Source organism: Chionomys nivalis, chromosome 5 (genome assembly GCF_950005125.1).
Source record: "Chionomys nivalis chromosome 5, mChiNiv1.1, whole genome shotgun sequence".
NCBI classification, from domain to species: Eukaryota; Metazoa; Chordata; class Mammalia; order Rodentia; family Cricetidae; genus Chionomys; species Chionomys nivalis.
Genome location: NC_080090.1, coordinates 1,230,935 through 1,258,578, shown reverse-complemented (window position 1 = coordinate 1,258,578; position 27,644 = coordinate 1,230,935). Strand labels below are relative to the sequence as shown.

Below are 27,644 nucleotides of genomic sequence, written 5' to 3'. Positions count from 1 at the left end.
TCTCTTTGCGAGCAATCCAGTATAGGAAAGAACGAAGGGAATGCTGGTCCACACAGCGCTTGCCATCCCAAGGCAGAGGAAAGGGATTTCCCAGTGCGAGAATGATCGTCGCTAGGCTGGGACCTTCAGTGTGACTGTTCTGTGTTTGCCCACTCAGACCCTCACCCACCATCCCTGCTGCTTCGATGGAAACTCAGGAGGAAGTGGCAGGACTCCAGGCAGTGCTTCACTGTTCTTGAAACACGGTCACTGGAGAGAGAAGGCTTGGTGGTTAAGAGCGAGCACTGTATTTGCAGAGGATCTAGGTTTGGTTCTCAGAACCCACACTGGGTGGCTCACAACTGCCTGTCATTTCACAGGAGCTGATGCTCTGGTATCCATGGGAACCTGCACTCAGCTGTACACATCCTGCCCCTCAACGGATACATATTTAAAATACAAAAAAATTACTGGGTGTTTGAGCTCTTCTGTCAGTAATATCTACCAGAACAAAAGTTAAATGAAAAGGATGTTCTGGAAGGAAGTCACAAAGTACAGGTTATTTGGGGGCGATGTTGGGGACAGCGTGGCCTCTAGTGACACTGTGAAAAGCCCCTCTGTCTGCATCCCCTTCTCCTGCCATCTCCGTTATCTCACAGCTCCTGAAAACCAGAGAACACACTTCCAAGATGCCTGTTTCCTACTCCTCTGCCATGCTTTTGCCACACAGCTGCCCATCCTTCTAAATAGCACTCTCTTCTCTGCAGCAACATCAGCTCAGAGCAGGGGTTCCTTCCCACTGGTGGCTGCGGTGACCGCAGCGCCTAGGACATGCCTGTCACATGGTGTGCACTCAATAGGCTTGTCAACGCGAGAGTAAATGACTAAGAGGGAAAGCTTGCAGGTGAGGGTCTCGAGAACTCAGCTGTCTTCTCTGTGCCTTTGGCCATCAGCGTTAGGTGGATGAACTTGGCTGTGATAGGCTCTTATCTGCTGCTAATGTGTCACAAATGTGACGAGGTTGGGGCCAGAGAGATGACTCAGTTGGTAAAGTGCTTGCTGCGGAGACTAAAGATTCCTGACACCCTGCAGTGCATACCTGTGATTTCAGCACATACAGAGGAATGTGATGGTGGGCCTGCCCTGTGCTCTCATGTCCTCTGTTAAAACACTACTGTCTTAAAAATTTTTCAAATATTTATTTTACATGTATGGGTGGTGTTTTGCCTGCATGTATGTTTTTGTTCATCACATGAGCACCTGGTGCTCATGGAAGCCAAAAGCTGGTGTCAGATCCCCTGGAACTGGAGTTATGGATAGTTAAGAGTTACGTGGATAGTGGGAACCAAACCTTGGTCCACTGAACCATCTCTCCAGCCCCTTAAGACACTACTTCCTAAGAACAATGCAATACTTGCCATGCTTGGAGATAGGATATTTAGAGATTTCCACTCTTGACTTGGAAGCCTCAAATTAAAAACATCCCCACGCAGGCTGGGCGTGGAGGCACATACCTTTAAAGCCAGCACTTGGGAGGCAGATGCAGGCAGATCTCTTGAGTTTGAGGCCAGTCTGGTCTACAGACTGAGTTCCAGGACAGCCAGAGCTACACAGCACAGGAAAACCCTCTCTCAAAAAAAAAAAAAAAAAAATTAAAAAAAATTAAATATGACCTAAAACTTAAGATCAGGATCTAAAGGTTCAAGCCTTTGTACCCTGCCATAGTTCATTTCTTCCAGGGCTTTCTTGGCTATTTTTCTTCAGTCCCTTTCTTCACACACCAGGATACTGTTTGGAAAAGACACATCAGGGAGAAATGCTCCCGCAGAGCCTCCTTGAGGTGTGTGTTGGCACTGCAGGCTCCTGTGTCCCTTGGTGGGTTCCGAGTCACCCTGAAACGAGGGCTGGGGCATCGACGCTGTGTTCTAACTGCAGTTCAGATAATGCTGGACTTTACTGTTCTAGGATGTGAAGTGTTACACAGCAGAGATGGCAATTTAGTTGATAACAAATAGCTCACACTTTTAGCGGGGTGGTGATTTTCTCTTAAGGACCCATAAATACGGGCATGCCTTAAACCAATAACATGATAAATACCATACATAAAGAGAAATTTATAGTAATAAGAGGATACAAATTAGTCAATAGTCAATAAAAATTGGAATGCAGACTTTTACCACACATTTTTATCCTATTCAGAGGCATTTTAACTCAAAAGAGACAATGACTCACCTTAATTCAGAAATATCACTTTTATCCAGGGCATTCAGAGCCACAATTGCCTTTTCTAAAGCAGGCAGCACACTTTTTAGCTCATTGGTGGTTTTCTGCAATGAAGACATAATCCTCATTATATATGAACAAATATACTTAAAATCATCGGAATGTTGATGGAAAATGTGGTTTGGCGTTTATTTTTATTTTATTTTTTTTAATTTTCGAGACAGGGTTTCTCCGTAGCTTTTGGTTCCTGTTCTGGAACTAGCTCTTCTAGACCAGGGCTGGCCTCGAACTCACAGAGATCCGCCTGCCTCTGCCTCCTGAGTGCTGATATTAAAGGCGTGCGCCACCACCGCCCGGCCTGGTTTGGCGTTTTTATAGTATGGATTAGACATGTGCACATATGCTTCTGTCATGGCCAACATGGGAAGTAGAAACACTGAGTGAGCCGGGCGGTGGTGGCGCACGCCTTTAATCCCAGCAGCACTCGGGAGGCAGAGGCAGGAGGATCTTGAGGCCAACTTGGTCTACAACAGCTAGTTCCAGAACAGGTTCCAAAGCTACAGAGAAACCCTGTCTCAAAAAAACGAAACAAAAAAAGAAACACTGAGTAGCTTTGGCCTTGTCTTTCAGTTTCAACATTGTGTGACAGACGCCCTTTGAGACGACATTCTGTTACAAGAGGGACTGGTGTCAGTGACTAAGAACTGAGCACCGTGACCCGCACCTACAGTCCTAGCACCGAGAAGGCAGAGTCTGGTGGATTGCCGCGCGCCACGCCCCCGTGTCTGCGCTCTGTGCGCTGGCACCCAGTTCACGAGCTTCGGGCAAGGGGACTGGAGGTTAAAATACACAGACACACACAGAGAGACAGCGACACGGGTCATCCTTGAATTCCCCAAGAATGCCCCCTTTATTGTGTTCAGGGACAGATTATATAGAGATAGCCACGCCCCAGCCAAACCCACCAGAAACCACTCTCCTGTCATCATGAACTCCTGAAGGTCTCGTGCTCAGAGAAGCTGTAGGCACTCAGATCAGGGGATTACAAGAAATTCAGGATCTGGGGTCTCACTGCTCCCAACAGTGGATCACAGAGTTTGAGGCCAGCCTGGTCTACAGAGCAAGTCCCAGGCTAGGGCTACACAATGAGACCATGTCATAAAACAGTAAGAAAACCAATGAAGATCTAATCAGTTCTGATAAGAAGCCAGCCAAACCAGGTGTGAGTGTACGTGCTGAAGAGACAGAGGCGTGTAGAGCTCTGTGAGTTTAAGGCCAGCGTGTGTCTTGCACCAACTTCTGTTGGGCTTACATAGTGAGCCGTATACTTTTGAAGTTACCCGGAGAACAACTTGAAATCTATGTTGACGTTCACTGTGGTCTGTAGTAAGCCTTTCCTAGGACTGACTTATGTTGGCCTCTTCCTTTTAAGCTACGGCTATCTAGACAGCAACTGCAACTCCGTGGCTACCAGTAGCTTGCATATCACCTTAGAACCTTCATCTGGCGGTGGATCGAGATAGAGACAGAGACCCAATTTGGAGCAACGGTGTGAGCTCTTAAAGTCCAAATGAGGAGCAGAAGGAGGGAGAACATGAGCAAGGAAGTCAGGACCACGAGGCGTGCACCCACCCACTGTGACAGTGGAACTGATCTATTGGGAGCCCACCAAGGCCAGCTGGACTGGGACTGAATAAGCATGGGTTGAAACTGGACTCTCTGAACATGGCGGACAATGAAGGCTGATGAGAAGCCAAGGACAATGGCACTAGGTTTCGATCCTAATACATGAACTGGCTTTGTGGGAGCTTAGCCTGTTTGGATGCTCACCTTCCTGGACCTAGATAGAAGTGGGAGGACCTTGGTCTTCCCACAGGGCAGGGAATTTGGACTGCTCTTCAGTATCGAGAGGGAGGGGGAATGGAGTGGGGGGAGGAGAAGAGGAGTGGGGATAGGGGGAGGGGAGTGGGGGGGAGGGGGCAATATGTGGGAGGAGGGGGAGGGAAATGGGAAACGGGGAGCAGGTGGAAATTTTAATTAAAAAAGAATAAAAAAAATAATGATAAAAAAAAAAGAGCCGCAGCCTGAGGAAATTCTGATCCCTCAGGCACCGACTCTTTCAAAGCTATTAAGAGAATTTACTTAAATCTCTGTCCCCCCAAAGAACTCAAGCTTCAGACTGAGATAGAATCCTGCTTCCCAGAGAGGCTGAATAGCAAGCAACTCACCTCCTGCGACTCCCAAAAGACGTCCTCTGGCTTTTTCTAGCCCCGCCTTATAACCCCCTTCTCCTCCTGGCTCCTCCCTACAATGTCTATCAGCCAGTTGCTGACGCAGCCTTCAGACAGCAGGTGAATTTTATTTAATCAAACACATCTTTGCATCATTAAACAAATGTTCCAGGGCATAAACAAGAGTAACACACCTTAAAATAATATTCTACAACAGATTTAGGCTTCAGGAGATTAGCCAGTGATTGAAGTTCATGGATGTAACTGGTAAATCAATCAATTTATTTCAACATGTGTGGTTGCTTCTTTGCAAAGGATTGGCTAGTAATCAGACTAGAGTTGAGCAAACTTAACCTACTTCACTACTCTGGCTCCAGGGAATTGTGACTGGGAGAGACAGAAGGGACAGAGGGTTTCCATAGTAAACAACAGAATTGACAAGGTCAAACAGTCATCCCCAGAGCCGCTCGGCTCTCTGCAGATGCTACTCCTGGAGTCATGGCTCATGTGAGTTCCAGTGCAGCCTGCAGAGCTTCCTGGGACAGGGACCACCTGCTGCCGGGTTCCCTACTTTCTCTTAATGGCTTCCTGCTTGGAAGGGGCTCAGGACATGTTTGCTGGGGTAGGACCAAAGGTGTCCGTCATTGGGCCGCCACGTGACATGTGGAGGTTCAGAGCCCCAGGCAGCCTGGATTCACTGAAATTCAGCTCACCTGAGCATAGTCTTCCACAATCCTTACTTCTTCAGCCACGATCTCCTCATCCTGTTTCACAAGTACCTGAACTTTTTCAACTATTTGTGAATCTTTCCGTAGCTTTTCCATCAGGATTTCTTTTTCCTAATGAACCAAACAGTTTTTCTTGAAATGAGATTTGGCATGACTTCTTCAGAGCAGAAACTAATTTATTTAATAACTATATAATTTATAGAAATTAGCCTGAAATCTATGTAGCCGAATAATTAGGATGACTACCTACCATAAAGATGATTTCATACACATCAAGGCAGATGACAAGGAGCTAGAGAGGTGGCTCAGTGGTTAAGAGCACTGGCTGCACTTCCAGAGGACCCAGGTTCAATTCCCAGTACCTACATGACAGCTCACAACCATCTGTAACTCCAATTCCAGGGGATCTGATGCCCTCTTCTGACTTCCACAGGCACTAGGCACACATACATACATGCAGGCAATTCACCCATACAGATAAAAATAACTTTATAAAAAGGGTCTCACCCTGGATGGAGGTGGGTGATCCTTGGACCTCCCACAGGGCAGGGAACCCTGATTGCTCTTTGGGCTGACGAGGGAGGAAGACTTGATTGGGGGAGGGGGAGGGAAATGGGAGGCGGGGGCGGGGAAGAGGCAGAAATCATTAAGAAATAAATAAATTAATTAAAAAAAAGGGTCTCACATAGGTGTCACTGGAGTCTCAGAAAGGAAATTATATATATATATATATATGTATATATATATATATATATATATATATATATAGAGAGAGAGAGAGAGAGAGAGAGAGATGGCAAGAATTGGGGGGTATATCACAGTGGTAGAGAACTTGCCCAGTTAGTGTCAGATTTTAATTTTAATCTCTAGCAACACACACACATACACACACACACACACACACACACACACACACCCCAAACTAAAAAAGCCATAAGCCTTTAAAATAAGTGACAGGCAGCAAATTACCATAGCAGATTTCTGATGGATTTAACTAATTACCTAGTAATTTTCTATAATTAGTTATGGTGCTAGTTAGTTTATATGTCAGTTTGATAGGAGTTAGGATCATCTGGGAAGAATGAATTTTAATCAAGAAAATGCTTCCATAGGACTGGTCTGGAGGCAAGTCTGTAGGGCATTTTATTGATGATTGATGTGGGAGGGTCCAGCACACTGTGGGCAGTGCCACCCATGGGCATGTGATCTTCGGCCATATAAGGGCTGAGCCAGCCAGTAAGCGGCACTCCTCCAGGCTCCGCTTCAGTTCTTGCCTTGAGCTCCTGTCCTGACTTCCTTCGACAATGAGCTGTGATGTGGAAGAATAAGCTGAATAAACCCTTTCCTCACCAAGTTGCTTTTAGTCATGGCATTTGATCACAGCCATAGTAATTTCAATTAAGATATATGATCATATTTAATTGTTAGAATGTGATTTCTTCAAAGTGCACAGCTATATTGGGGCAAAGCTGAAGTTTCAATTCACCTTTGTCTGGTCACAGACCCTGTCCTGGATCTGGCTATACAATCTTTAGGACAGATTTAAGATTGACAATACCTTTGTTTTTTGTTCTATTTGAGGGCCAATGATCAAAAGCTCTTCCTGCATGTCCGTGACTAACACAGTGGCTTCCAGGATCTTGGAGAGTCCCATGTAGAAGCGGTTCCTGAGGGGAAAGCAAAGCACAGGCTTGTAACACGAGGGCCTGCTCTTGGGGTTTCTGTCCTGCCCAGTTCCCACAGTCGGTAAATCCCAAAGAAAATCACACAGAGGTCTCCATAAGATTATAAACTAATTGGCCTATTATCTCAGGCTTTTTATTAGCTCTTGTAGCTTATATTAACCCATCATTCTTATTTATGTTATGTCAGGAGCCATTTCAGGCTTCTCCTTTCTCACATCTCACAGGGCCTTGAAGGAAAAATCTTGAGATAAGAAAACTTAAAGTTAGCCAAAACATTACGTGCTGACCGTGGAGACTCAAGCTCTGGAAAGCACCACAGAGTGTCTTCATGGCTTCCTGCTTATCACTAACAGTAGGTGTTCTAGCCACTGACCTTGCAACTGCCCTGCTTAGCTGCCAAACTGCCCCACTTAGTTGCCTAGCTACTGAGCCCCTCCTTCCCTTCCCCTTTTCCTCAGTTCCCCCTTGCCCTAGCTCCTTTCTGAGGAGTATTTAACACATGAAACTTGCTTCAATAAACGGGATGCCTTGACAAGGAATACTGCTTGGCATCAGTTTCTCTCTCCCCCCATGTCTTTCAGATAGTGCCTCTTCAAGACCCTGGAGTAACTTAGGACCTGCTGGGCGGGTCAATGTTAGCCACATGGCTCGGTACCTTTTTCAGCAGGGTAGGTAGGTCACATCCTGCTTCTTTGGTGATCTGGGCAGGACTGGGGAAGAATGGGCTTCCTCCTTCCCACCATTCTCCTGTTCTTGTTGCCCCACCTTTACTTCCTGTCTGGTTGTCCCAACTATACTTCCTGCCTAGCCAATCAACGTTTATTTAAAACATGATTGACAAAATACAGACAATTCTCCTGCACCACAGGCTGACCCTCCCACATCTGAACAGAGCACGTTTGGAACCTTAGAATGTTCTGGCTGAGCAGCCTTAATCTGAAATCTCCAAAATCTCAAGTTTTTTGAGGCCCAGCTGTCATCATTCCAAGTGTGAGATGCCAGGTTAAGGGTGCTCAACCTCTAGGAAGAAGGAAAAAACGCACAACTGAACAGTAGCAAATAAAACCAAAAGCTTATAAAGAACTACACAGCATGACCAAGCAGGGTTTATACTTTAGGGATTCAAGACCGATTCAGGATTTGAAAGTCAGTTGACATATAAGCCACCCTATATAAATAGTGTGAAGTAGGAAAGTCAGACCTGGTCACCTGAAAATATATCAACACACTTGATAAAATTCATGACAAAAATAAAACCAAGAGTCAAGAGGAATTTTCTCAGCTTGGTAAATGGCACGCTGCTGTAAGAAGAGAATGGACTTACTGTGGGCATGAGGTGCCTGTGACAGGGCTTAGTCACACAAGTTACACGGCCATGAGTGGATGGCAACAGTCTTTCAGAGGAACAGGTGACACCACAGATCCTGGACGTAGGAGTGGAAGGCCCATTAATCTCTCTTGACTCCCATCTGGAGAGAAGCTGGGCCCTTTCCCTAGACTGTTCTCACCTAGATTTAACTGCCACACCACAGAAATCTCAGTCTGGAAGGTGGGTGCTTCCTCTTGCAGGAGAACAAGAGCCACTTTTGAACACAGTGTGGCTTTTTTAGGTTGCGTTTTGACTGTCCCAGCTGCTTTACATTTGATACAGAGTCTTTTATACCCACTGGATGTCATTAACAAAAACTCAAGAAGTATTTGACCCTGAATCCACAAAATTAGCAAAATACGGTCGAGACTACCCTTACTTCTTACGCAAACACCAGGCTTGGATGCGCTCCTCACACACAGACTAAACTCTTCCAGTGTGAGCTGTGACGGAGGATCACGTTTCTGTACTCCTGCTGGCCAGCTTGGGCACAGTGTCTGTAGACGCCTGGATGAGTGATGTGGCTTGACTCCAGACGAGGATTCTGACTATGGTTTAGTTTCTAAATGGGACTCATCACTTTAGCTACTTCCATTCAGTGTTCCATAAGACAACTCGAATGGGATCTGCCCAAAGGGAACTGATGAAGTGGCTTTTCCTTTAAGAGACTTGTTAGTTGGACACACCATAGGCTTGCGACAGACTCGTTTTGGAGTGTTTGTCTTAGGTGCCCGAAGGTCATCTAGGTAAGGCTTGACCGAGACAGTTCTGACTCTGAGAAAGCCCCGGGGATTCCCCAGCATGTGAGAATTTTTATAAGTAGATGTTACAAGGCCAATTCCTAGCCACTTACTGTCTTCCTAGGAGGTTGCCATAGGACAGATTCTCAGTGTCCCCTGGGTTCTGGTTATATATACGGGCTGTGGGTACAAGTTAGTGGCAGAGTGCTGGCCGAGCATGCCTGGGTCCCTGGGTTCCACCCCTAACAGCATAAAAAAGAGAGGGTGAGAGGTCTGTGAGATGTGTTGAGAAAGGCTATCTCTGGGCAGGACATGGCCACGGCACTTAGGACCCACTGCACCTACGGTCACCTGCACAAGTTCACGCCGACAAGATCAGTCAGTGTGCAGGAAGCAGCACTAAGTGGACTCAGAGGGTTCTTTAAAAACAATAGAGAAGGAAGAGGGAAAGAGGTACAGTGGGAAGACATGCTGAGGGAGGCTGGCGGTGGGTGAGGGAGAAGCAGGGTGGGTGGGCATGATCGAGGCACACTGTATGTACGTATGAAGTTGTCAGAGAACATGTAAAAGGTGTCTCAACAACAATGACAGTGACAACAACAGAGATCTGATGGAGTCTGAGGCTTCCTGCCGTGGGTTTTCTCCTGACAGTCTCAGCCACAACAGCTACCTACACAGTGTGACACAGTGTGACACGTGTTCTCGGCCATCTGTGCTGCAGTCGCTTGGTATTATCTTAGAAGTCATGAGGGATGGCTCTAGCCATTAGCTGTGTCAGTAGACACTCTGCACTTCCTTCCACTGTCTACGCAGGTGACAAACTGACTAACAAGAACTCATTTCTCTCTGGCAGATCTGTCGGCTTCGCTGTGAAGAGGCAGCCTCCGGACACATGCAGGGGAGGTGCACAGTCCTCCCTACCATCCACCACAGTGTTGGCCCCCAGGGATATTTGAATTCCTTATTTTGTATTTGTGTGTATCTTTTTTTTTTGTTGTTTAATAAATAGAGCACTTCTGTAAAAACCCACATTTCTGTTTCACTCGAAGCCTTACCTTTTTGTCTGCATCGCCTCCTGTCTGATGCTCAGAAAGTGGCTGAACGTCTCCAGAAACTTCAAGTAGCTACTGGGAGTGACATAATAGTGTCTTCCAGTATCTTCAAAGAATTTTGTGCTCAAATCTTTCATGCTTTTGTGGATTTCAACACACGCTGGGGCAAACTGTGTTACTATATTCTGAAAAAAAAAAAACAGTTTTTGAGGAATACAAGAGTGTTGCGGGAGCTCCTTCCACTCCTTCAGCCAATAGCTGCTGAGATACCAGCCCACTGGGGCGTGGTTTCTCTCCCTTTAAAAAAGCAGCCACTTCCCTCTGCTTGCACTTTGGCTTCCGGCTCCGCTTCTGGCAAGTAGGCTCCATTCCTGACTGCACAGAGGGCTGTTGTCTGGGACAGTGATCTGTAAGTATTTCCCCCTTAAAATAAATAACCTCTCTAATAATCATAATTCCAAACTGGTGTGGGATTGTTTGTGACTTACGCCTTCACAAGAGAACATGAATAGAGAAGAATGGGCAGTAACTTGAACACAGCAGTATTTCTGAGATGCAGAACGATGCAGTAGGACCACACGAGCTCTGATGGATGAGGCAGATGGGGACAATGCTGAGTGACTAATGACATGCCAGGTGCTTTCTCGCAGCCTGGGCTCTGATCTCCCCATCAGCAGTCAGGGCTTGTCTTAGTTAGGGCTACTATTGCTGTGATGAACCACCATGACCAAAGCAAGCTGGGGAGCAAAGGGTCTGACTCACGCTTCCACATCAGAGTCCATCACTGAAAGAAGTCAGGGCAGGAACTTTGAACTCAGGATAGGTAATGGAGTATTTTCTCTGAATTTGTCAAATGCAATTGTACTAGACATTGTTGATATATTTATTCCCTGTATATACTGTATATAGTTACTGTATTTACTGTATATAGTTTTCCTTATATTATTTATAGTCTTCTGATGTGGGATTCCCCTCTGTATGTTGTGAATACCATTGGTTAATAAAGAAACTGCCTTGACCTATTGATAGGGCAGGACTTAGGTAGACAGGAAAAACTAAACTGAATGCTGGGAGAAAGGAGGCGGAGTCAGAGAGAAGCCATGGAGCCACTGCCAGAGACAGACGTGTTGAAACTTTGCTGATAAATCACGACCTTGTGGTAATGCACAGATTAATGGAGATGGGTTAAATTAAGATGTAAGAGTTAGCCAATAACAGCTAATAGGCCAAGCAGTGATTTAAATACTATAGTTTCTGTGTAATTATTTTGGAGCTGAGCAGCTGGGAACCAACAAGTGGCCTCCTTACAACAGTCTTCCTTTTTTTTTTTTTGACCAAAGGGAAAATGTAGTAATATATTATTTGTATTTTGATAAATAAGCTAAAGCCACTAGAGTTTAGACAGTGGTGACACACACATCTTTAATCCCAGAACTGAGAGACAGAGTCAGATGGATCTCTATGAGTTTAAGACCATCCTGGGCTTCACAAGATCAATGCAGAAACAAATCCACGTGGTGGTGCCTCACACCCTTAATCCCAGCACTAGAAGGAATATAAAGTGAGAGGAGAGACAGGCTGTCTGTTTAGTTTGTGGTCGCCCAGCCTTGGTAGAAGTAAGACTTCTCTAATGACTTTGCTGTTTTGCTTTTCTGGTTTTGGGTTGAATCCTAATTTCTGTCTCTGGTTTTTATTAGTCATGCTACAACCCTTTCTAAGGCCCACATTGAGTCTCAGGCCTCTGGGCATTCCAGCTCCTTTTGCCAGGATTTTTACTCCCTGTCTGTCAGATGGGCCCTTGGGGTCTTCAGCTTAATGCCTCGAGAATAGATCTGCAGACAGGGTTGAGAGTGAGACAAGATAGGCTGAGAGGAATTGGTGCTCTCTCTCTCTCTCTCTCTCTCTGAAATTGACAAAGAACATACATAATTACTAAAATTATCAAATGAAATACACGGAAGACTGCAGAATCCTTACCAAGGGAACTGTTTTGCACAAGGAGTTGTTAGGGAGGCTCCTAAAGGCGCCCCCAACAATGCAGTCCTTTTAGTTGCCAACCAGAACTAGTGGACAAACCTGCTGATGATAGCACACACTGTAATTACAAGATACAAACAAATAGACACGAGCTTGGGAAAGAGGCTTGTAGAGAAGAGGAGAGTAACAGAGGTGGGAGGGGAAGAAAGAGGGTAGGCGAGAATAATCAGGATGTATTATAGATGCATGAAACTGCCAAGAGATTTTGTTTTTGTTTTTTGAGATACAGGGTTTCTCTGTGTAGCCTTGCCTATTCTGGAACTCACTCTGTAGACCAGGCTGGCCTTGAACTCACAGAGATCCACCTGACTCCACCTTCCAAGTGCTGGGATTAAAGGCATGTATCATAACCATCCAGTAAAGTTATTGATTATGTGTATGGGTGTTTGGTCTACATATGTGTCTGTGCATCATGTGAACATGTGGATTCAGGGCTCACAATGGCCAGAAGAGGGCGCTGAACCTCTGGAACTGGGGTTACAGATGACTGAGCTGCCACATGGGAGTTGTGAATCAAACTCAGGTCCTCTGCAAGAGCATCCAGGGCTTTTAACCACTGGGCCATCTCGCCAGCCCCAGCTGTCAGGACAGTTTTTGAAAAGAATACTTGGAAGGTTGCAGAATCCTCACGGAAGGATGATAACAGAGGCATCTAAGGCAGTGTAGAACCTAGGTAGCCTTGAAGTAGGTGGGTACAAGACACAACAAATGTGGGGCTCGTGAAGTAGCTAAGATGTACACATGAGCATCACAGAGCTTAGAGATGCCCACTCTCCCGCACTGCCACTCAGATACAGTGTGGTCACATGCCGATCATGAGCCATGACTGTCATGGGCTTTAGGCACTTACCACCTTGTTCTCCACTTTCAACTTTTCTCCTAGATAGGAGTTGGCCACAAGAAGGAGGGCCTCATCGGGCCACCTCTGGAACCAGTCGATGGTGCAGGCGGTAATCATAGAGGGGTAAACCCTGCAGTTATGGCGGAAGTTAGATCCTACAGGGCTCATGATGATAAAAATGTGCAGGTTTTTAGATACTCTCTGAAATGGATAGAAATACACACATTGTTAAAATGTAATCCCTTATTTTGGAAATGATACTATATTGAAAACCCAATTTAAAACTTATCTCAGCTGTTTCCTAAACGAATAGACCAGCTGATTGTGCGTGTGCTGTCTGCCATCAGCAGGGCTCTTTCAGGGAAACCGGGAGCCCCCAGAGCCCTTCTGCCCCATATAATGGCCCCATTATCTTTAGATGGTGGACCCAGACCAACTCTCATGAACGGGGCCACTTAGTGAAGAGTCTACTGCTCTACTCTTGTCTGGGGTGTGTACCTCTAGCACTGTACAGAAACTCAAAGTAAGACAGCATCAGATTGACTAGAACTGAGAGACCATGATAGGGTCTTATAGTTAGTGGGTTACAGTAAGACATTCCAAACTTCATTCAGCGACACGCCACTTTGTGTGCTGAGCAAGTCCTTTGTGCCATGTGCGATCAAACGTCCTGTATGAGAATGTGAATACAAGGTCACTGCTTGAGTTTGCCTGGATCCCCTTTGCTCTTCAGACCCAACCCAGCTGCTGCTGCTGAGCTCTTGCTGGAGTGGACACAGGACTCAGGCTCTTTCCTTCTGTTTCCACATGGGGGCCCCAGCAAGTAACAAGCTTCTCTCTACTCTCAGGCCTAAATTACTGACATCTCCAGGTAACAAGCAACTATTTGCCAAATAAGCAAGTAAATCGGAAACAGTAAGACTGTAAGGGCATCTGGTTTGTTCTCTATCAGCTGTGATTCTATTTCTGGGATTTAAAAAATGATGTTCTTGTAGCATTTGTCAAGGAAAGGTGGGTAGCCAGGTTTAATTTTCAAATTCCCTTACACAAAAGCGTGCACCCCCAAAATAAGTGAACTTGGGGCCTTTCCCCAGCACACGTTTTTGTCTGGGTTGAGTAATTACAGTGATCATTCACTCCACTCTTGGCCACCCAAGGTCAGATAGCCACGGCTAAAAGACAAGGATGGTCTAATCCCCATTGTAATATATTATAATGAAGAAGGTGGTTCTTCCATTTCTAATGGTAGCTCTTTTTCCAAGATCAGTAATAGAGTTCAAATCTTCCCGAGATGATCCCTTAGGCAAACCATGTATTTAATCATCAGGTTCACCGAGGCTGACAGACCAGAGCCCACAGCCCCGTGAGACCTGGGGCTGCCATCCACTCGTACTTGTGAGGCCCTTGCTGCCCCTTTCTTCCTTGCCGTGTGTGGTCAATTGCTTTTCTGTTTTTACATATATATTTTATGTCCTGATCAGTTTTAGGGTGAAATAGTCTTGCTTTTCCTGACTTGATACCAATGTAGCCAAAACAAAACCCCTATTAACCTCACGGAAGTGATCTCAATGTAAAAAATAACGTGGAGATGAGGTTTCCTTTTTATTGTATACAATTGTTGCTTTTTCTTTTGTTTTATTTTAGAAAAAAATTAGCCATTCAGCCTCAGAGATCTGTCCATCTTGGGGCTACCTAGGGCGGATGTGCCTCTGTGAAGGGGTGCTGCTTATTGTTTTAGCTTTTAAAAAACTCATCTGATGAACTAAGGGAATCATATACAAGTTGAAAATCATGTACAAAATTACAAATATGGTCTGCTTTAAATTCACCATGACAATGTGAGTCGAGACACAGACAGTACCTTCTGGAACAATGAGAGTAGATATTTTCTGTCATCCATGAAATTAGACTGCTCAGCAAAGGTTCTCATTCTCATAACAATAGAATCCAGCTCCTCGTTCTCAAACAAGGTAGCGACCTTTCCTCCGTTGATAATGTAGTTCAAATCTTCCAGAAATGATGCCTTTAATGAAGCATAGATTAATCAGGGGTGAAGAAATCACACATTCTGCTCTGAACAAACTGAGAAAGCTTCAGCAACCAAGGGTAAGAAGGCCACTTACCACAAATGCTGACATAGTAGTCTAGTCTCATCAAGATAAGCCTCAGCTACCCACCCTTTAATTCAAATATGTCGGAGAGATATGTACTTGGTACTCAGTAGACGCTATATGCCTGGGTTTGGGTGCATGACAGTGAACTGGACAGGGACCTTGTATCAGGAAGTAAAGCTAGAAATAGCCTGGTGGAGGTATTATTTTAACTTGAACAAGTCTCTCATCACCACACCTTTGTTCTTCTCAGCCTTTGGCCTGAGATGGCTTTCTATAAAACCACTGATGGAATTAGAATGATGGGCTCCAAGCATGGCAGAAATAGCATCTTTTGAAACCAGAAAGAAAGGCTGTTGGGTAAGTCTCAAGGGGACTACTGAAGCAGGGTGTTTAGATTTGGGGAAAGTAAGAAAACACAGAAAAAGTAGAAAATTTAGATTCTTATAAAATATGACAGATGACATGGAACTTCATTTATTCTCAAATATGCCATCTGGCCAAAAAATTTTGGTAGACAGAGACCCAGAATTAAGAGAAAAAGCAGGATAAGGTTTAAATACTATTTTAAAGTATATTTTTTTCAGAATACAAGTCATGTACATCTTCTTGAATTTGGTCATAAGGAGTAAAAATGACGTGCAGTGACATTCCTAGTTATGTTTTGACTTAGTAAAAGGACACAATTTGTGCAAAATAGTGAGGAAGTTTTGCTTGTATGTAAAAAACAACCCTGCAAGGAGCATCCGATAGCGATGGATAAAGGAGAGAAAGAGAAGTGTCCAAAGTTGCTACAACACACAGAAGTTACACAAACATCTGTGCACGTCTGTGGGCAGAGAACAGACCTAGCTCTGATAAGAAGTTGCTGATTTTGCTACAGGGCGTAGATTAGAATGGAAATGACAAAGGCAGGAAACACTTCTGCTGTTTGTTTACTCCAGACTAAGGCATGATTGCAAACACAGCCTGTAGGCTTTGGCTGGGCAAGCACAGAACACAGACAGTGAAATGGTGCGCTTAACGGGAAAACTCACACACAGTCACACTTTGGAGACATAAAGGGCATCAGCACTTACTTGCTCTTCTTGTAAGTCGGCGACCATGACAACTGTGGGGGTCCCTTCCAAGCCGGCTTGAATAAACACCTTCTTAAACATTTCTCTGAATTCTGAGATGGCAGAGTTGTGAGCTATAGGCACTCGGTGGAGTTTGTGTTCTGCCACATAGCAGGCTAAGGTTGAGTAAGTTTCTTTTCCACATCCGTCGATTCCAATCTTTGTGAAAAACAAACAAATCCAACATCTGATTCATAAAGTCTTGGCGTTTGGGATTTAGAGCAGGGCAATACTACTCATTTAACAAGGACAAGGCCCTGAGTTGTGTTCCTAGCACACACAAACACCCACGATCCTGGGAATCAATCAACAAGTACTTTTCTCTTTATTTATGCTAGCCATATTTATAGTAAGCATACTTCAGACTATAAGACAAACACCTGCCTTCAATCTCTTCATAGCCTCTTAAAATGTATGAAATTTTATTGTACTGACAATCCGGAAAAATAGCACAAATGGACTTATAAACCAATAGTATGTCATTATCAGTATCTGATGCTTTGTTCATAAAACTAGATAGGTATTTCTTTTAGGTGATAATCAATGTCCTTTGGTGGTGATAAAATGACCTCACACACATCTGTGGACACTGAGCTGAGGATGCATGCCTGGCATGGACCAAACCCTGGCTGATTCTCCCACAGCACATAAAATAGGGCAAGGTGGTATACCCCTGTAACCCCAGCATTTGGGATGTGGATCATAAATTCAAGGTCAACCTAGGCTACACTTGGTGTTCAAGGCTGGCCTGGGAGATGCCAGACCCTGTCTCAAAAAGAACAAAATTGCAAATGCTGAGGTTCAGTCTTTAGCTGTGAAGCTCTGTGGTTTTGACAAATATATACCATGCTGGTTTGAAAGAAAATGGCCCCCAATGGAGTGGCACTGTTAGGAGGTGTGGCCTTGTTGAAGGAAGTGTGTCACTGTCGGGGAGGGCTTTGAAGTCTGTTTTCTCAAGTGTTACTCAGTGTGTCAAGATGTAGCACTCTCAGCTCCAGTACCACGTCTGCCTGCACACTGCCATGCTTCCTGTTGTGATGATAATGGACTGAACCTCTGAAACCATAACCAAGCCACCCCGATTAAATATTTTCTTTATAAAATTTACCATGTTCATGGTGTCCCTTCATACCAATAAAAACCCAAACTAAGACATAAATTATAAGGTATTCATGATTGCATTATCAGACAGAATTTCATCACTTTAAAAACTGTTGGAGCTTCCCCCCTGAGCGAGCTCTTGGCAACCACTGATAAGCCTACCATCTCCATAGTTCGATCTTTTTTTCTGAATATAATTGGAATCATGTAAGCATATCATTTTCTAGATCATCTTATTTCTCTTAGTGCATGCATTCATGATTCACCATGTCCTTTTGCAGCCTACTAGCTTGTGTGTTGGGGCAGTTGTGTGTGTGTGTGTGTGTTCATGGCTGCACATGGTTTACAGGTGCATGTGGGGTCCACCTCAGGTGTTGTTCCTCAGAAGCTGGCCACCTTGTTTCTTGAGACAGGGCCTTCTACCGTGGTCTGGGCTTGCTGTTTAGGAAAGCCTGGCTTGTCAGCAAGTGCCAGGGATTCTCCTGTCTCTGCCGGGATTGGAAGTACACAGCTGCTGGGAATCAGACACCTTAGGCTTGGGCAGCACGCTACTGACCCAGCCACTCTCTAGCCTTATTTATTAATCTCTGAATGATATTACACTGTATAGGTTATCAGGCGCCTGTTGAGTTTCAGCTTGGTAACTTTCAAGTTTTGGCCGTTATGGTTAAAGTTGCTTTAATCGTCCACACGCAGGAATTTGTGTGGCTATACATTTTCATGTGTATAGAAGCATGCTTGCTAGACTGCATACCCAGACTATATTTAGCTTTGCAAGACACTGCCTAACCATCTCTCAATGTGACTGTGCCATTTGCATTCCTACCAACACCAAGAGTTCCTGTTGGTCTCTCTCCATGTGGTAATTGATATGATGATCCCTCCTTAGGATGTTGATTCCTTTAATGCTCAGGTGCTGGTATCATCACAGCTTGGTTCCCCCAATGAGAATTGATTCTGAGAATGTTTTCTTGAACTTTTGTTAAGTATCTCTTTATTTTCAATCGAGCTGTTTGCCCTTGTGATTTTCCCCAAGGAAGAGCATGTAAGATTGTGAACAGAGACACTTGCACATGTTTTTTTCCATTCTGAACCCCACCCCCTACTTATTGCCCAACTCTCTGGCTGGAACCCTTGTTATAATGTTGAGCGGAAGCTGGGAGATGGAGCACATTTGTCCTCAGGGTTACAGTTAACGTTTTAATAATTCACTGTTAAGCTGCAAGATTTTTATAGATGCTCTTAATTAGGTTGACAAACATCTCTGTATGGAGCAAGGTTTTTAAAAATCATAAATGTTGAATTTTTAAATGTTTTGTTTTGTATCTTGAGAGTTTTGCTTTTAATTTTTAAATATAGTATCATATTCAAGTACTTTTGGGCATTGAACTAGACACACATTACTGGGATGAATCTCACTTTTGCTCGATATAAAATGCTTCTTATATATCACCTACCTTAGTTTGCTAATATGTTCAGAGGTATTACAACAATATGCCCAAGAGAGACAGATGTAGTTTTCTTATTATTAAGTCATCTCTGGCTTGTATACAGCTTGTCTGCTACATAGTCATGTGCCAGAAGCTTGGCCCACAGTGTGGTGCTCAACAGTACCATAACTCTCAAGCAGTGGAACTATGGGAAGAGATGGCTTTTAAGAGGCAACTAACTCCTCTGGAGCTCAGTAAAAACGGTTGTTATTACACAGCCTCGTCCTTCCTTTAAACCTCTTCCCCTCTTCTGGATGCCGAAGGCCCTTCTGTATGTGGTCATTTGCTTTTCTGCTTCTTCACTGCTATATTGTGATACAACAATGGGTCCCAATGAGGACAGGACCTGGGACCATGCGGTCTGGACTCTTTGGGACCTGGCACCATGAGCTAAACCCCAGGGAGCTTTATTTTACCTGCTCCAGAAGGACTGGAGTCTCTGTCTGGCCTTTCTATTGGTATTTCTAGAAAGAAGGAGAAACTGGAGAGTAAAACCTCCTCTATTTCCTTGAAGACTCTGTGAATGGTCGGTATAAATTCTTTAAATCGTTGTTTGAATTCTCCAGTGAAGCCATTTGATTTTGTGGTTTTCCTTGTGGGAAGTTTCTGAATTCCTAATTAAATTTTCTCTTTCTTTCTTTCTTTCTTTCTTTCTTTCTTTCTTTCTTTCTTTCTTTCTTTCTTTCTTTCTTTCTTTCTTTCTTTTCTTTCTTTCTTTCTCTTGTGACAGACCCACTAAGGCTTTCCAAAGCTTCAGTTTTTATGTTGGTGTCTGTGATGGCCAATGTTACTTCTCAACCTGGCAAGACCCAGAGTCACCTGGAGACAGGCCTCAGGGCGTGCTGGTAAGGAATTATCTTTACATTAACTGAAGGAAAACTCAGCTTACTGTGCACAGGCCTCTTCCCTGACAGGGATCCTGGACTGTGTACATGGAGAGAGGAAACCGAACAGCGAGAATGCATTCCTCATTTTCTTCTCCTGAGTATGATGTCATGTGACCAGTAGCTTCAAGCCTCTGCTGCCTCGACTCTTCTGCTGTGATGGACTGTACCTTCAACTGCGAGCCCAAAGAAATCTTTGTCTTTACGTTGCTTATGTCGAGGTGCTGTCATCACAGCACAGAAAAGGAGATAAGGCAGTGTCTGTCTAGGAAACGCCCCTTTTGTATAAGCTATCTAGTTTGCTATTTCCTATGGCCCCTCCCATTTCTGTAATGGTAATAGTGACATGGATAGCCTTGCTATTGATTTTAGCTTGAGTCTTCTCTCAAGTCAGTCTAGCTCAAGGGATTGTCTTGATCCTTTAAAGAACCAATTTTTGGATTCATTGAAATCCTTAGTTGCTCTTCTTTTGCCTTTTTCTACTCCATTTTAAGTAGTCTCTTCCTTTTGCTTCTCTTGGGATCAATTATCTTTTCTTTTTTTAAATTTTTTTAAGATTTATTTATTTATTATGTATACAGTATTCTCAGTATTCTGTCTGCATGTATGCCTGCAGGCCAGAAGAGGGCACCGGATCTCATTACAGATGGTTGTGAGCCACCATGTGGTTGCTGGGAATTGAACTCAGGACCCTTGGAAGAGCAGGCAGTGCTCTTAACCTCTGAGCCATCTCTCCAGCCCCCCCAGTTATCTTTTCTTTCTGTAGTTTCCTGAGGCAGAAACCTAGGCTACTGATTTGAAGTTTTCTTATTTTTAAGTATAAACATTAAAACCTATAGATTTCTTATAGAATTTCCTGTAAGTATTGCTTTAGGCATATAGTGTAATTGCTTTCATTTTCCCAAGGTATTTTCTAATTTGACAGGATCTTTAGTCACCTTGAAGACAAACTTTGGGGCATGACTATGAGAAAGTTTTTGGGCTAGTTGATTTGAGAAGACCAACCCTAGCAGGCAGCACTGGAAGGGGAAACTCATGCGACACCATTTCGATGGGAGAGTTAGTTAGAGAATAGCTGGCGGGGGCGGGGCAATGGTTAGTTAGAGAATAGCTGGCGGGGGCGGGGCAATGGTTAGTTAGAGAATAGCTGGCGGGGGCGGGGCAATGGTTAGTTAGAGAATAGCTGCCGGGGGCGGGGCAATGGTTAGTTAGAGAATAGCTGGCGGGGGCGGGGGAATGGCGGTGGATTTATTTTGTATTGTGTTTCTTGATTCTATTTTCTTATTCTAAATATTTTTTAGTTAATTTTTTTCAAATGTCTATTTAAAAAAAGATTAAGTCAAAATCTAGTGTGCTACATGCAAGATAAAATCTTTTGGAGAAAAAACAGTTATAAATAAAATATAAATTCATACAATTGGCTAAATATCATGGATTAAAACTGTTTCATTACATTCATTTATCTATTGATGTGTGTGTGTGTGTGTGTGCGCACAGACATGACACAGCCTGAGCAGAGCTCAGAACGCAGTTCTAGGAGTAGGTTTTCCCTCTACCATGTGGATCTCATTATCAAACGTAGGCTGTCAGGTGTAGCAGCACACACTTTTACCCACTGAGCTATCTTGTTGTCCCGATATTGTGGGCTTTATTTAGTTTTCTAAAACCTTTTCTCTGTGTAAGTATTTGGAACTTTCTGTTAACTCAGCTGTCACTGACTCTCATGAGAAACGCATCTTTGTGTAATGGCTCCTGCGTCTAACTCAATATCCAACGTGGTATACTATTTTTGAAGTCAGGATCCACCTGTGCAGATGTTAGATTAATGCTAGGATACGTTATGTGTGGTGCAAACACATCTGTTTTAGCCATACCAAGGGCCTTTCCCAAACAAATAGCATGTCTCCGTGCCAGCAAATTTCTTCTGCAAACAATGAAGACAAAGATCCTGTTCTATGACTCAATTATTGGGATCTTTATAGTTTATTTGAATACAGCTTCAATAAGTAGATTTTCCTGGAGTTTCTAAGGTTTTGGTTTGCAAACTTAAAAACACTTGAAAAACTGAAATTCATACCAACAACATGTGACTCTCTGGCTGTCGGAGGATCCTGGTAGCTCTTGTAATGTGCTCCATAGCTTCCTTGAAGAATACAATTGAATGAGACATCTAGCAGAAGAGATGTAGCAAACAAATGAGTTACAGGTTTAGCAAAGTCAAGTGTGCATTATGATTTTATGTACAAGGAAACGGGAATGGAGCGACTCTTTCTAGTGGCATAGTGGTGACCGAGACCCAGCTAACAGTCTGTGTCAACATTTAGAGGAGACGAATTTTCACAGTGAGCTCACCCACTCCTTTACTAATATACTCTAGTGAGCTGACCCGGGCACTTTTGGGGTTGAGTTTACAGAATGAAGACCAGAAAAATGGCATCTAAGTTGCTTTTCTGTTGCTCTCCTGGCAGTGGCTGGTGGGAGAGGCTTAGGAAATTCCACATGGTGTCTGTGATTTGGCTGGCATCTCTTTCAGCACGTTTCTGTTCATTACAGCCATGGAAAAGACAAAAAGAGCCACAGCCATGGTGAGTTTGTCACTCGGGACCCCGATGCTTATATTCTCTTGCATTTCTTAACTCTGTTATCTCTGCCACTCAGTACCCTACAGCCTCAGTTCACCCCATCTTTACAGTTAGATGCCACTGAGACAAAGAAGAGAGAAACCCGCAAACAAGTGTGTTTCTGATGGTCTGAACCAGAGGGAACACTCCTCCTCCCCCACCTTAGGCACACACCCTTGAAAATATTTGATATATATTTATACAAGTACACCCAAATAAACATATACATGCTTAGCACTCCCCAGGTTTTCCTAGAGTGTGGCTTTACCTCCAGAGATGTTGAGCCCAACTTCATTTGGAATTCCTTAAGTATGCTGAAAATTTTGTTGTAGTTATTGGTGCTCTGGTAGATCTTCTTTCTGTGAGGCTTGTTTATATCCATGAAGTCCACAAATACAGTTGGGCTATTCATCAGGCTTTCGTGAGTCCACTGGATCTGTTGTAAGAAGAAAACTCAGTGAGCATTCGATCGATGTGCAAGATTTCATTGTCTTTCCTAAGACCAATCTGTCTGTCATAGAAGATTCCAGCAGTGGATCCTAGGACTCCGGCTCTTAACCTATTTGTGTATGTGTGTACACACACGTGTGTATGTGTGTGTGTGTACACGCACGTGTGTATGTGTGTATGTGTTTTCCTTCAGGAAGTGAAGCTTGTGGACCCCTCCTCAAAATCATATTTTTTAAGGATTCTCATAAAATACAAGTATTCAGAAGTCAAGAATATAGAAATAGAAATAGAGTTCTGCCCAAAAATTCTCCTTTGGGCTGAGAGCTCTAACTGTAGCTCCACGGACAACGTGCGATAAGGGTTCTTCCTCAGTCAGCTGTTAGTGACCATCCCAGTCCTGTGACTTCCCACACTTGCTTCCTTTGGTTCTCTATCATTCCAAGGCTGCTAACTCTTGCTCATTAGACAGTCTCAAGTTTCCTCTTCTCTAAAACCAGCCAGTGTCTGGCCCTTTCACCTCCTGTCCACTGCAGGGGTCTTTGTGCTGGCTATCAGAGCTAAATGTGGCTGCAGGCAGTGTCCACACCAGTTCCCGTAGTTCTCAGCATGCGCCTCACTGGCTACCCAGCACTGGGAATTCCTGATGGACGTTCAGGAGTCATTTGCTTAGCAAATGATGGTCCAAGGACAGAAGGACAGAAAGGCATGATGGCTAAGGGGCTGTCTGATACCGGATGTCCTGGGTTTGGATAGTGATGCCGTCACCTGACCAGCTACATAACCTTGCTCTGCTCGGCACTGATTGTCAGGCGAGGATAATAACCGCCTACATCGTAGAGTTGTTGTGAAGGAAGATTAGGGTAGGAACGGTGTGTAAAGCTCTTAAGACAGCACCTCGCGCACCGTGTTCCCTATTATTAGCGTCATAGTCCACTCTCTAAAGAAGGCAACCAGTTAATTGTTAATTCTCATGCTAGTAGTTTATATCCTTGACTGACACAGTCGTTAACTCTGCCACCCACAGGGCTGATGGCTGCCGAGAAAACCTGGTTCCCATGGAGTTGCTTCCTCACTGTGCACTGCCTTTGCTCCTGCTCCTCACTGTAATAAAAAGTGAAAACAGATTTGTGCATGGCACTTACAGGGAGGTCAATCGCTTCTCCCAGGGCAGGAAGCAATGAACTCTCTTCTGATTTTTAATTGACTAGTCTGTCTATCCCCTCATTCACTCTTTAAAAAAAAAATGGATTATTATTGTGTGTGGGGGGGGCACATTTGGAAGTCACAGGAAGACTTTGTCGGGGGAGTTGGTTCTCCCCTTCCACCTTTATGTGCACCTGAGGCTAGAACCAAGGCTGTCAGGTTTGCAGGAGAAAAACACACCTGCGGAGCCATCTGGCCAGCCCCACCCCTTCACTCAGTCTTTATTCATTCATCCTAGACATAAGCTGAAATCTAGAGATTTATCAAGAAATAAGTCAGTGATTCTGTCCTCATAAGGCATGTAGACTGGAAGGAGCTCAGGCAGGTCTGTGATAGACAAGCCCCACGGTCTTACACAAAGGAGAGTCACAGTCTAGGAGGAGGCTGCTTATTGGTCAGAAAAGGTTACCACACGGTTAAAACTATGCACTGAATTTAAAAAATGATTCGTACACTAATCTGACAAATTCTAGTTTCATATATGCACAGAATACAAAGTCATTACAATATGAAATAAAAACTAAATAAAACCTTCACCACCCCAAATATGTTTTAGTGCGTCCAACTGTTCTGAAAAAGACCTCTTCATCTTGTCCAACTGAGGCACCATCTTCCTGTTCCTGGGTGCTGGACCTGCTTTAGTCCACTCATAGTGGGCATCGGCCACCCGGAGCCTGCATTATTTAACTTAGTGTGCTGTGCATGATCTGAGTCTTGAACAGTGGCCTGGAATGAGCCATGGGAGGGGGCCTGCAGTTGCAAAGGCAGAGGCTGTGGAGAGAAGCTGTATTCTGGTTGGAATACAGGGACATACGCTCAGACTTCTGGTATACACAGAGGCATAGAGACTAAAGCCGATACCAGGGCAGGGCATCTTGATGCTGGAGAGGGTCAGTGGATGCAGATGAGGAATGGTTTCCAACATGCTGAACGTGAGGTGCCCAGGCAGCATGACATAGGTTTAGAGTTCTCTCTCTCTTCAGGTTTAGGGTATTTCCACTGAATTTCTTGCCTACATTTAAAGTGTAGGGGGCTGGAGAGATGGCCAGCACTGGCAGCTCTTATGAGACCCTGGGTTCAGTTCCCAGCACCCATATGGGATTTCACAACTGTCTATAACTGTAATCTTGTAGGATCTGATGCCCTCTTCTGGTGTGCACATGTACACTCAGACGAGACACCCATATACATTTAATAAATAAAGAAGTAAATCTTTAAAATGTAGACATAGGAGTATTTTTCAGTATCACAATAGCTGAGGTGTATCACTCACTGTGTTTCAGGAACAGTTCTAAATGTTTTCTTTTCATTAGAGCTGCTCATTCTCACCAAAGACCTATGAGGCAGGAAATTACTGCCCTTACTTAGACGTCAGGAAACCAAGGCACAGAGGGACCATTTGCTCAAGGATACCGCTCATGAGGGGAGGACCTTGGCTTTGAACTTGTATAGAAACTGAGTTTAAAATCCCCAGGTTCCGCTGCCTCTCAGAGACTAGGGAAGACAGAGAAGACTAGAAGGGCTGGATATCCAGTACCCAAGCAAAGGACTGGGGAAGAGATGCCACCAAAGCATGACACAAGAGCAGCTCCATGGAGGAAAAGGAAGACCTGTATTCAGGGAAGGACTGCAGAAGATTTGAGACAACTGATGGGAGGAGACAGGCTGGTGGATGTGGAGATGGAAAGGCATTATGTTGGGGTCCTAAATGCCAATATATTGAATAGAGTTAAAAAAGACTGAAGGATGGAAGTGATATGGGTCAGCATAAATGATATTAAGATGAGTCTACACTAAAAGGCAGATAACTCCAATGAAGAGAATATAGCAATTGGAATGTCTGTAAAAAATTTTAAAATCTCTATCACTTTGTAATGGTCTCAGAACAATATATATCGCCCGGCGGTGGTGGCGCACGCCTTTAATCCCAGCACTTGGGAGGCAGAGGCAGGCGGATCTCTGTGAGTTCAAGGCCAGCCTGGTCTACAAGAGCTAGTTCCAGGACAGGCTCCAAAACCACAGAGAAACCCTGTCTCGAAAAACCAATATATATACATGTGCATATTTAAATATTCACATACAGACACATATTTACATATATTTGTTTATGTGCACATCTATATAAGTAGAGATCTGTGGATGAAGTTTGTATCCTACAATTCTGTCTCGCTGCTGTTAGGCCCTTAACATCCTCCCCAGGAGTCTCAGGACAGAACCGTGAAGAGCTGACTCACTGCCCACTGAGCCTCAAGACTCAGCTCTGGTCAGCTGGTCACATCTGCCTCTGTAATCGGCATTAAAAGAGACAGCAAGGAGGTGAAAGGTCAGAGGGGTGAAGGGAGATGAGGAGCCTGGGCAACTCCAGTGGCGTTTCTGCTGCCAGTGGCGAGGGAGGAGCAGGGTTGAGGTTCTGAGAGGTCAGGAATACGAGTAAAGGAACCAAGGACTGATTATTTCCTGCATATCTCAAGCTGTGCTCTCGGATATCATCAAGTAAAGAATGGAATTCTTAAGAGGATAAAAGTTGCTTTCATTAATATTATAGACATATTTGGAGATTTTCATTAAACAACATTGTGTGTGTGTGCATGCATGCGTATGTGTGCAAAATTCCACTTGAAATGCATTTAAGAACACACCTGCAGATGGTTTTGGAGTTCCTTTGAGAGAAGCTGGTAGAAAAGACTTTTTTCACTGGATTCAACTAAACGATCATGAAACACTCGGCTGGCTTCATGGACTAAGAGCTTAGCAGCCATCTCTTTGGAGTTGATAACACTCTTGTCTGCTTGCATCAACCCCAGTAGAAGCTGTGTGGGATTAAAAAACAAAACAAAACAAAACAACAAAAAACAAAACATATAACCAACATTAACAGGGTATTGTGTGAGATGAAAGCCTGAGTTTTGTGAGTGTTTGTTTTATAAAAATAGAAGACACTTTCTAAGGTAAGAACCATTTGCTTCCGTAAGCGACAATCTGAAGGTTTCTACGGGATGGGCAAGTTAAAGTCAAAGAAACCTGTCACAGAAGGGCGTCTAGTGGGAGGAGATTTGGTAACATCTCAGGTTCATCTAAGAGAGACTTGCCAGGATCAGAAGCCATAGCCTGGTGCCAAACGCTGCCAGCATAGGTGACAATGAGGGACTTTTTATTAACACCCATCTCACTCTATAGCTTGGGCTGGCCTACAATTTTTCATGTAGAACAGGCTGGTCTCGAACTTAGAGATCTTTCTGCCTCTGCCTCCTGAACACTGAATTAAAGGTACCACCACACCTGGTTTTGAGGTACTGTCTAATGTTGATGTGTTTTGATTTTTGTTTTGATTAAGAGCTCTTGTGCAAATCAGCTGAACTTTTACAGCAAGGGAAGAAAGATACCATACTAAATTTTTCTTTCTTTCTTTTTTTCTTTCCTTTCCTTTCTCTTTTCTTTCCTTTCTCTTTCCTTTCCTTTCTCTTTTCCTTTCTTTCTTTTGTTCCTTCATTTTTCCCTTTTTCTTTTCTTTATTTTTTTCATTCATTTCCTTCCTCTGTCCTGGAACTCTCTGTAGACCAGGATGGCCTTGAACTCAAGAGATCTGCTTGCCTCTGCCTCTCAAGTGCTGGGATTAAATATGTGTGCTACTGTCTTAGGGTTTCTTTTGCGGTGGAGAGACACCATGACCACAGCAACTCTTATAAAGGAAAATATTTAATTGTTATAACTAGCTTATAGTTCAGAAATTTAATCCATGGTAGCATGCAGGCAGACACAGTGCTGGAGAGGTAGTTGAGAG

At 44.1% G+C, this 27,644-nt stretch overlaps 1 protein-coding gene across 1 annotated transcript in view; it reads right to left on the bottom strand.

Moving 5' to 3' along the window:
• Nucleotides 1-27,644, bottom strand: part of Dnah14 (dynein axonemal heavy chain 14) — a 277,305-nt gene that overhangs the window by 59,673 nt on the left and 189,988 nt on the right. Inside the window, exons 54-63 of the mRNA XM_057769862.1 lie at nt 26,503-26,673; nt 22,479-22,646; nt 21,667-21,759; nt 16,076-16,273; nt 14,747-14,908; nt 12,895-13,086; nt 10,011-10,192; nt 6,720-6,828; nt 5,147-5,272; nt 2,212-2,306 (exon numbers count right to left, since the gene is read on the bottom strand). Of these exons, the coding sequence (XP_057625845.1) occupies nt 2,212-2,306; nt 5,147-5,272; nt 6,720-6,828; nt 10,011-10,192; nt 12,895-13,086; nt 14,747-14,908; nt 16,076-16,273; nt 21,667-21,759; nt 22,479-22,646; nt 26,503-26,673 (1,496 nt within the window). The remainder of the gene's footprint in view (nt 1-2,211; nt 2,307-5,146; nt 5,273-6,719; nt 6,829-10,010; nt 10,193-12,894; nt 13,087-14,746; nt 14,909-16,075; nt 16,274-21,666; nt 21,760-22,478; nt 22,647-26,502; nt 26,674-27,644) is intronic.